The sequence below is a fragment of the Trichechus manatus genome, unplaced genomic scaffold (genome assembly GCF_000243295.1).
Source record: "Trichechus manatus latirostris isolate Lorelei unplaced genomic scaffold, TriManLat1.0 scaffold00038, whole genome shotgun sequence".
In the NCBI taxonomy this organism is placed as follows: Eukaryota; Metazoa; Chordata; class Mammalia; order Sirenia; family Trichechidae; genus Trichechus; species Trichechus manatus.
In genome coordinates, this window is record NW_004443974.1 from 7,253,223 (window position 1) to 7,264,783 (window position 11,561).

General features: G+C 37.5%; 1 protein-coding gene across 6 annotated transcripts in view; it reads right to left on the bottom strand.

The window, feature by feature from the left end:
• Positions 1–5,412: 5,412 nt before the first annotated feature.
• Positions 5,413–11,561, bottom strand: part of RC3H2 (ring finger and CCCH-type domains 2) — a 44,309-nt gene continuing 38,160 nt past the window's right edge. For 4 of the 6 annotated variants that reach the window (XR_002823989.1, XR_002823990.1, XR_002823988.1 and 1 more), the window contains one exon: positions 6,589–11,561. Coding sequence is in view for 2 of the 6 variants with exons in the window: in XM_023730690.1 (XP_023586458.1) it covers positions 6,719–6,729 (11 nt within the window). In the remaining 4 variants the exon portion in view is untranslated. The other 2 variants (XM_023730691.1, XM_023730690.1) reach the window with 1 other exon arrangement.

Genomic DNA, 11,561 nt, shown 5'->3' on the forward strand with positions numbered 1-11,561 from the left:
TAGGCTGAAATCTTTACCAGAGCAGCCTGCCACATCTTTCTACCACCAAGCGGCTGGTGGGTTCCAACAGCTGACCTTTTGGTTAGCAGCGGAACTCTTCACCATTGCACCTCTAGGGCTCCTTGTGCATAGAAGAGATCCCCATAAATATTTGGTAATTAAAAGCTCAATGAATGCTTTAAATTTTACTATAATAAAATACGTAACAGTTGCCATTTTAATCATTCTTAAGTGTACACTTCAGTAGCATTAACTACATTCACAATCTTGGGCAACCATCATCACTATTTCCAAAAGGTTTCCATTACCCCAAGCACAAACTCAGTACCCCTTCAGCAATAATTCCCCACTTTCCCCTCTCCCCAGCCCCTGGTAACCACTAATCTACTTTCTGTCTCTATGGATTTGCCTACTCTAGATTTCATATTAGTGGGATTGTTTGTGTTTTTGTGTCTGGCTTATTTCACTTAGCATAATGTTTTCAAGGCTCATTCATGTTGTAACACGTATCAGAACTTCATTTCTTTTTATGCCTGAATAATATTCCACTGTATGTATATACCACATTTTGTTTATCCATTCATCAGTTGATGGACATTTGGGTTGTTTCCACTTTTTGGCCATTGTAAACGTGGTGCAATGAATTACTTAATATGGCCCTGTAGCCATAGTCTTTGTGACTCCTACACAATGATTGGGTGGTACTGTCCAAATGGGGTGCTTGTGGCCCACTAAGGGGACTGGACAGTTCGCTGCTAATACAAATAAGGTGTATGGAACCTGTGATGGTTGAGGTTATGTGTCAACTTGGTTGGGCCACAATTTTCAGTGGTTCGGCAGTTATGTAATAATGTAATATGGCAGTTATGTAATGGTGTAGTCATCCTCCATTTTGTGGTTTGATGTGATTATCCTCCATGTTGTGATGTGTTGTAAATCCTAGCCTCTATGCCTGTGGTTATAGTCCCATTTGGGAGTGAGTTGTCTGTTATGTTAATGAGGCAGGATTAGGGTGGATGTATCTGGAGCCCTGGTGGCGCAGTGGTTAAGAGTCTGGCTGCTAACCAAAAGGCTGGCAGTTCAAATTCACCAGCCACTCCTTGGAAACCCTATGGGGCAGTTCTACTCTGTCCTATAGGGTCACTATGAGTTGGAATTGACTCCACGACAAGGAGGTTTTGTTTTTTTTTTCACCTTACTAGAGGGTGTGACTCAAGTCACCACCCTTACCCCAGTCACTACTCTTACCACCTTTATTCACGTCACATCCTTGCACTGCCTTGCTCAAGTAAGGGGAATTTCCTTGAGGGTATGGTCTGCATCCAATATATATACGAATGCTCTGGCAAGGCTCCCTCTCTTGCTCTGGATCTTGCACCTGGCCTGTCATTGTCTGACTTCAGTTCTTGGAACTTGAGCCACCACTCTATCATCTGACCTGATTTGCCAGATTCCACAGCCTTGTGAGCCAGCAGCCTGTTGTATGCCCTGTGGATTTGGGTTTGTCAGCCTCTGCAACCACATGAGTCAGAAGAAGCCTCCAGCCTGACCCACGGATTTGGGATTTGCTAGCCTCCACAACCGTGTGAACCATTGCCTTGATGGTTTGTGAGTTCTGTGAGACATTGCAGGGAATTACGGAACCCAAAGACAGAAGTGAGAGTACTGATGGGAGGAGGGGTAATTGATGTTAGAGATAATGGAGTCGTACAGCAGTTTGGAAAAGTTGAACATTTGGGACATCTTTAACTTCTGCCTCATAGGCACCAGCTTTATACTGATCCTTCTAAAAGAAATTAGTCATTTAGTAAATAAAGCTGCAATGAACATATCTCTTTGAGTCCCTGCTTTCAAGTCTTTTAGATATATACTTGGGATTGCTGGATCATATGGTAATTGTTTAATTTTTTGAGAAACTGCCAAGCTGTCTTCACAGTGGCTGAACCATTTTACATTCCCACCAGCAACGCACAAGTGTTCCAATTTCTCCACATCCTCGCCAACACTTATTTTTCATTATTCTGATAATAGCCATCTTAATGGATGTGAAGTGGTATCTCATTGTGGTTTTGATTTGCCTCTCCCTAATGACTGATGCCACCACTCATCTATCAGTTTGTTGTACTGTGGTGGCTTGTGTATTGCTATGATGCTGGAAGCTATGCCACCAGTATTTCAAATACCAGCAGGGTCACTCATGGTGGACAGGTTTCAGCAGACCTTCCAGACTAAGACAGACTAGGAAGAAGGCCTGGTGATCTACTTCCAAAAATTAGCCAATGAAAACCCTATGGATCAAAACAAAATACTGTCGGATACAGTGCTGGAAGATGAGCATCTAGGTTGGAAGGCACTCAAAATACAGAGTGGCCACAATGGTCTTGAACATATCAAAGATTGTCAGTTCAGGTCTGGGCAACATTTTGCTCTGTTGTACACAGAGTTGCCACGACTTGGTTCGTGTCTCGATGTCAACTAACAACAACTGATGACACTGAATATCTTTTCATGCACTTATTTGCCATTTGTATATCTTCTTTGGAGAAATGTCTATTCAATTCCTTTATCTATTAGTTTCTTTTTGCTGTTGAGGTATAGAAGTTCTTTGTATGTACTGGATATTAAAATCTTATCAGATATATGGTTATCACATATTTTCTCCTATTCTGTAGGTTGTCTCTTCACCTTCTTCATAAAACCCTCTGATGTACAAAGATTTTTAATTTTGATGAAGTCCGATTTTCAGTCTTGTCTTGTTGCTCACGCTTTTGGTGTCATGTCTAAGAATCCATTGTCAAAAACAAGGTCCTGAAGTTTTATCCTATATTTTTGCTGGAAGTTTTGTGGTTGTAGCTCTTATATAGGTCATTGATCCATTTTAATTTTCATATATGGTGTGAGGTATGGGTCCAACTTCATTCTTTTACATGTTGAGATCCAGATGTCCCAGCACCATTTGTTGAAGAGACTCTTCTTTCCTCATTGAATGGACTTGGTAACCTTGTCAAAAATCAACTGGCCATAGATGTATGGGTTTATTTCTGGACTCTCAAGTCTATTCCACTAGTCTATATATATATACTTATAATAGTACTGAACTGTTTTGATTAGCTTTATAGTACAGTTTGAAATTGGTTTACATGTCCTACTTTGTTCTTCATTTTCAAGACTGTTTTGGCTAATTGGAGCTCCTTGCAATTCCATACAAATTTGAGGATAAGCTTTTCCATTTCTGCAAAAAGCTGTTGGAAATTTGAAAGGAAGCTGCATTCAATCTGTAAACTGCATCGGGTAGTACTGACATCATAACCTGAATAGATTTTGAAGATAGCACTGACAGGATTTGCTGATGGTCTATGTATGAGTAAGAGTTGTCAAAGGGAAGTGAGATGGGGAAGGCTAACGGAGTGTAGGTGGAGGAATTGGGTGAATACTAGAAACTTAGATTTGGACATGTTAAGTTTGAGATGTCTATTAGAGATCCAGATAGATGTTCAGCAGGATGACCTATCTAAAACTGCACAGTGCTGAGAACTACCAACCTCCACATAACACAATCTCATCACCTGGTGTGTTATCTTCATTCTGGTTTTATTATTCCTCATTATCTAAATTCACCTTTTATTTACTTCGTTTGCCCTTCCAACTGTAATGTAAGTTTCATGAAATTAGGGACTAGTTAACTCCTCTACTCTATATCCCTAATACCTGGCATATATAAAAAACCAGAAAACCAAATCCATTGCCGTCAAGTAGATTTCAACTCATAGCGACCCAACAGGACAGAGTAGAACTACCCCATAGGGTTTCCAAGGAACGCCTGGTGGATTCAAACTGCTGACCTTTTGGTTAACAGCCAAACTCTTAACCACTTTGCCACCAGGGCTCCAAAATCCAAACCCGCTGCTGTTGAGTCAATTCCAAACCACGCCGACTCCATGAATTAGAATAGAACTGCTCCAAAGGGTTTTATCAGCTGTAATCTTTACGGAAGCAGATCACCAGGCCTTTCTTCCTCAGAGCTGCTCAGTAGGTTCAAACTGCCAACCTTGAGGTTAGTAGTTCAGTACGAACCATGCCATGCAGGGACCTAATATAATAGCCATATGATAGGTTCTCAAAATATTTGTTGAATGAGTCTCTGAAAACCTAAAATCCTGAACGTTTGAGGATAGATGTTTTTTTGATGCACCTAAGACAGGAAACCCTGGCAGTGTATTGGTTAAGAGTTCAGCTGCTAACCAAAAGTTCTGCAGTTTGAATCCACCAGGCGCTCCTTGGAAACCCCATGGGGCAGTTCTACTGTCCTATAGGGTCGCTGAGTCAGAATCGACTCGACGGCAATGGGTTTGGTTTTGGTTTTTAAGCTAAGACAGGTCTCAAACTTATTTTCATTCATTATATGGCCGCAGTTCCCAAATTTTTCTGCACACTGGAAGCACCTGGGAAGCTTCAAAGGTACTGATGCTGTGGTTCCACCCCTAGACATTGTGATCTGATCGGTCAAGGAGGTGACCTAGGCTTTGGAATTTTCAAAAGATTCCTAAGTGACTGTAATGTGTCTAAATTTATAAACTACCGGCACTATGATGTTTTCAATTATAAAAAATCTCAGCCTTTGTTAAAGTGCATGATAATTACTTCAATAGATATTAACTATAAAGGAAATAAAATCTTCCTGGCATTTTGCAGCCTTCATTAAATTTCCTCTCCTTTTTCTGGATCAGCTATCCATGGTTCTTTCTTCTCTTCCTCCTTCCGAATCTTAATAGACACTTACTCCAGGGCTTATACAAGATTATATGTTTCACAAGTATGTCTCAACAATGGTGTCTGGGATTCTAAGCCTAATTTAATCCATTATAATGTGTAAATGTCTAATGTACTCCCTACATGCAAGTAGCAACAAATCCTGTCAATGGCTCTCTTACTTTTCAAATCCATTTCTTTCCCTCCATCACTGCTTGGCCATGCTCCCAACACCCCAACACTTCTCACCTGGACTGATGGCCTGGCCTCTTGGTTAGTCTATCTCTAGCTTCACCTTTCACACTACTATCAAAGTGATTTTTCTAAACCCTCAAACTGTTAAGATCATCTAACTTCCAAGAGTCCCCAGTACATGACCTTGGGCAAATTCTCTGAGGTTTTTCAGTTTTCTTATATGTAAAATGGTGGTAATAAGACTACCTAGTTCATGATGTATCTGTAGCAGTTTTGACTGTGCCCAGAAGACAGTACGTGCTGTAAAAGATGGCTATTTATATATTACTTGGTGAATCACCTAAACACCTTAAACATCCCTTCCACTGTAACACTTATGGCTAAAATAGGTTCCAACCACCACCACCACCACCACCACCTCATTGTGAGATGCAGAGAGCAGACCTGAATCAGAATTCTGACCCTACTTTCTAGTTATATGCCTTGGACAAACTAACACCTAATATATACAACAGGAAACCACTACACCTTCTCCTCACTTATTTACTATCTATTCAACACTTCATATTTATGACAATAGTAAAAAATCTACTATTCAACTATTTCACACATTAATGACATACTTCTGGCAGTAACCAACGCTGAGGTGCGAGGCTAGAGTAATGCTGGCTGTGACGGTTAAGGCTGTGTGTCAACTTGGCTAGGCCATAATTCTCAGTAGTTTGACACTTATGGAATGATGTAATTTGGCAATTATGTAATGATGTAGTCATCCTATATTTCTGCATAATGACCTGGTCTTTGGAACCTAACCCTGTTGATAAATGAGGAGAGGGTGTATATCTGCAGTAAAAGATGTCGTTAACATACAGAATGGGTTATTGTGATGGTAGAGGAGTTACTCAGGCTGTGTTTCCTCCCTGTAACGCTGCTGGGTGAAATCTTATTCCGCCTACAAAGTCTAGTCAGCGGTCACTTCTATTAAGAAGTACCTCCTCTGGCTCACTGCCACTTTCACCTGCCCCATAATTTTGCTTTGAAATTTCCATATATCCTGCATTAGAACACAGCTCACTGAGGCTGGTTATTCAAATTAGTCTTTCTCATTTTTACACTGAGTTTCTAGAGAAAAAGGTTCATGTTTCATTGACGTTTAACCTTAAATGTCCGGCACAGATAAGGGCTTAAAATGTCTCAGCTGAGTGAATAAACAAACCTACTCAAGGCCCAGTGAAAATGACGTCCAGATGCACTCACGCTATTCTCTTTTCATATTCTGAGCTCCCACAGAACTATCTCCGTATTTCCTCTACATTGCTTTGCATTAGTTATGTATGTATTTGTCCTATTTACTCCACTAGACTGTGAACTGCTAGTATTATCTATGTCCTCATCTCCCACGCAGAAAGTGCTCTATACTGAGGGAGTGAAGTGACTGACAGAATGAAGGAGTATTTCAAATTCTCTGGATCTATTCATTTCTTTCAGATCCTTCCCAATGATATGTGGATGAAGCAGGAGATTATTTAAATTCCAGTCTAAGGAGTGTCCTGGTAGCTTCGTTATACCCAAAAAGATACCAAAGAAATCAAGATAACTAAAATATGCCATAAATTTAATATTGATACTAAACAAAAACTTTTAAGGTGGACAAATAATTTTATTTTGTGCATGCAAATACATGTCAAGTACTGCAAACTTTTTCCATCAATTTTCTCTCAAACACTGAAAATCATGATGCTCTATTCTGTGAACAGCCAAAGCTAGTATCTCGTCACTTCAGTGCTACAACAAAAACACAACAGAATTCACTCTTTGCTATTCACTATCATCACAACCCTCATTGTTCCATCTCTGCCCTCCCCCCATATACAAGCCTTATAACTCCTAGCCTTTCCCCATTTAATCCTATTCCTATAGCACAAAGGGAAACATTACAATTTGGAAATTCAAATTGAAATAAATGGAATAGAATTTATTCCCATATATTCTCCATTTCATTGTACAGAATTATTTTAAATTATAATTTTAAATAGAAGCTGAGTATATGCCTTAAAAATGAGCATTAAATCCATCTTAGAGATGGTGCCTGCTTTTTACATGATGGGTGTACACCATCTTTAATTTCATTTACATTTCAATCGAACAATAGATTTGCAAAGAAAATGTCTAATACAGACGTAAAAATATTCACACTAGAGCTTCACAATCGGTTGTACAATTGACAAACAGGCCTCTTTTCCCAAACTTTCCAGCTAAGCAAATTTATAAAATGTAATCAACGCAACAAGAAAAACATTTCTCTTTCACTTCCAGGGAAAAGAATATGCAATAAACAGTATAAATGCAGACAGCAGTTGCTGCAAGCTAACCACGATACTCCCAAGTGGCTGTACAGTGGATATGTGCAGTACAAATAAAAGCCACATGTGTTGTATCACAACTACAGTATAATTGTTTGCCCAGCTAAGAGAATGCATGCACTTCCATGCCTTGGGTTATAAAGTGAGGACTAATTCTTGAAAGGTTGATGAATATGTGCAAATGACCTTGGTTTTTGGCAGTACTAAGTGCAGCCAGTGTCTGTGTTCCACTGGTTTGGGGCTATTTTAAAATTTTTATTAAAAACAAAAACAAAAAACTGCCGATTTTAGACTTGGGGGAGTAACTGCTCTTGGAGTAAAAATAGGACTACACTCAAATTATGGGATGTTCTGGTCTGTGGCTTTGACTCCTTGTATTTCCTTGCCAGCAAAGAGATACAAAGAAACTGCTAGTATAAAGGAGTTACTAGCTAATGTATTCACTAAGCAGAAAATGGGATACTCCTTGAGCATATTCATTTGTGTTCTGCTTTGCAGAAGGGGTCCCTATGTAAGAGTTACAGTAAGTGATCCCATCAACACTCTTCATTCACTAAAACACAAGAAAAGTTCTTCCAGGAAACATACGTAGTTGCAATGCAACTTTTCCCTTTAATAATTAGTTACCAATGCTGGTGACAGTCTTTTCAGAAGAAGCTAGGGAAGAAATACTCAGATTCCAAATTGAAATTACATGCTGAATCTGATCTGTATAAATTCCACCCATTAACAAAACATGGGATTTAACACCTAAAATGCAAAAGCAAGCTAGATGATTTTTAAAACAATTTTTTTAAATGTCTGAATTATCCCATTTTAAATACCTACAAATTGCTATGCATCCTGTAATTTTTTCAAGGCAGCATATAAAGTTGGGATATGCTTTATATATTTAGCATCAACTTGAAATCTGAATGAACTAGGTCCATATAACTGGAAAATTTCAGTTCTAGTATGGGAGGTTTCTTTTATTATTCTCTTACTACAGTAAATAGCTACTAGGAAAATGATCAGTGCACTGGCCTAATGAACTACCTTCTCTTGAAAATCACAACGCACAACTTTCATGTATGCCACTGGTTCATCATACGGCACTGAAAGTAAGTCATGGCAGCAAAAGCAAAGGAATCTGCTTTGCTCAAGTACCAACTAGAAGAAATACATGTGTAATTTTCTCAGGATTTATAAAATGAAATGAGATTATGAAAGAGAACTATTGATGCTAAGTCCGTAGTATCTGAATGAGGCACAAGGACTTCGAAATGGGGGTTAGAAATTGAAAAACAAAAAATGAGAGAAAAAAACACCACTTTCCTGCTCTCCAGGCTGCAGCCTTTGTCCTGATTATTAGGCCGTAGGCAAGGTATGCACATTAGTTACCAACATTACCAATTTCCTCTCCTGTTGCTTTATGTCCTTTAATTCCAAACATATATAGATCAAAATGTGTTGGTAAAAGGGTCAAATTACAGACATAACCAAACACCAAATTTAAAAAGTCACATCACAGGTCTGATTTGTAACTTTTCCTCTATGACATCAGTGGGTACCCTTTTGAGGAAGGATCAGGTAACGTACTTTTTCTTCTAAAGTATCAGAGAACCAATGTATTTACTTCACATTCAACCCACTGTGACAAACAGAAGGTGGCCACTACATAGAAAAAGAATGCAATACAGAATAATCCCAACACAAAAGCAGTTCTATGTTGTTAGTGAGAATGAGAGTGAATTTTTAAGAACAGGGAAGTATTGTTTTATGGGATCACCTGCTGCAAGACAAGCATTATTTTAATATAAATGTTCTGAGACACACCAATAAGGTTGGCAGGTATATACATACACTGATGCAAATGTAATTTCACTGGACAAGTAGGCAAACACCTAAGCAGTTTATCCCAACCCCTCCAGCAGAGCACAACCAAGTTTCAAATTTTCAATTTTAAAATTAAAAAGATAGGTTAAATACACAAGATCAATTTATGTAGTATATATTCACCCTCAGAACGTGCTGAAGATGTTTTTTATGTAGTTCTGTTGCACAGAGGGTTCTTTCCCTGAGGGCACATAAGGAGCTCTCAAACTGTTTATAGGTCTCTATTTTGTAACAAAATAGCCATTTTAAAATCTTAAAAAAAAATACATTACCTTCAACATGGAAGATCTCATTATTTAAATATCCATGAAATAGACATACTGGTTTGCCTATCCTTTTTGGAATTACAAACAGCAAAGAAAGTACATTGGAAGCATTTCAAATGTAATAAGCACGTATTTATAGAAAGGTTCTGATATAAATTATATAACAATCATGTTCTTGTAATATCCTAGGCTAATTTATAATGTCATAAATAAGTTAATGTAACATGGTTTAAAACTCTCGTTCCTATTCATTTCAGGTTACACAGTGAAATAAATAAAATGTCTTTGTAGAGATGGGGAGCACTGGCCATATCAAAAAGGTACAACACTAACCAAAGGAAACTAAGTCAAGGCTACTGTGCTGTTACACTACAAACAAACATCTTCATATATTTGAGTATTAAATAAATGTGTAAGATCTTCCATACTGACACCAGAATATCAAAACTACCCCCTTTGTTTCTCAGGTATATTTACAACTTATCAGTCACCTTATGAGCATGTTCATTAAGACAGGTATCAAACACCATTTATTTACTCATTCTGATCAAGAAATTTCAGGGAAATGTCAACCCTCCCACCCCTGGAAATGTGCACAAAACTTTTTATCAAAATCTTATCTGATACAATGCTGTGGTTTTGTAAAACAACTAAATAGCTCAGACGACCAATAACATGATCCTGTTTAAGCATCTTGCTAGCAGGAAAAGCCCTTACATACAGTACACCTGGTGAAAGATCAGCTTGGCTTAAAATATTCCAGTACAATTTTCAGAGTAAACAACTTCACAGAAGTTAATTTAAAAATAATAATAATAATAATAAAAGTCAAACTAATCTTAAAGAAACGAAGGAAAAACAAAAAGACAAACTAGGTAAGATCACCAGAAAGGAATGCCCAACTTTTGTTTGCAAAATGTTGACTGAAATTCAGGCTTCAATAAAATACTTCCCACAAATTCTGGGCATGACTGATTGAACATACTGCATACTTTCAGATGCCAAGTCAAAACAATTTTCAGTCACATTTTAAGAGGGCAGAAATTATTCATGTTGTTAAGAATGAATAAAGGTTAGCCAATGTTCTATTATTACATGGTTCATAGTCTTCTCAAACTAACAGTCAGAAAACGAGCAAAATTAAACCTGAACATGAAGTAACAATAAACAATATTAAACCAAGATAATGCAATGAGCATCCAAATCAATTAGTTCAAATTAAAAAACCCAGCAATACCATCTTGTTAGTCAGTGCAAACGCTACATACAGGGTTTTCTCAAGAAAGCTGAAAGCACCTGATTCTTTTGCCAAGTCATCAGATTCAACAATGTACAGGCTTAAATCTGCATTTAAAAAACTGCCATTACATTAGTGCATAATTTATCAAAATTGTAAAAACGATTCTGCATAACTTAGGAGAATTTAATATCTAGTACATCAGCTGAAAGACTTAGGCACTTGGTTATATTTTTAATTACTTACTTCAACAAGTAGCCTGTGTATAAACATTAATAGTAATAAAGCAGAAACTATTCTTGAAAAATGGAAAATTAAAAAAAATTTAAACGCTACAGATAAAAGCACTGCACCACACTCCTACATATAATGCAGTAAAGAAAGCTAGTGTATAACCCTGTAAAATTCTATGGATAATGTCTAATTCCACTCTCCAAAGTTTAAAAAAAAAAAAAAAAAAAAATCCATGCAAAGTCCCATGACAAAAGATAAATAAAGCAGCTGGAATGAGATGGAAATTTCTCTCAGTGAAACATAAAATAGAAATAAATAAGTTAATTAAGTCTACTTTCACTAGATGTATCATCGTAGGATCCTGCTAGTTTAATAACTGAGTTGTTAATTTTCTATAGAAGCCATTTAAATAGGAAATGGCTCAGTTACTGCACCGGATTGCTAAAAACTCATAAAAAGCTGCTTGAAGCTTAAGTTAAATGTTGTCCAAATTCCAATCACTTCTGGAAAGTGAACGTTACCCTAGTAAAGTAAATTTTCTTTTTTTTTTTTCTTTTCAGAATGCTAATGCAAGAGGGCTTGAAGTATCAAAGAGTCCACAGGAAATGGATGCCCCAGTAATATCTTTTTTTTTAAAAAAAA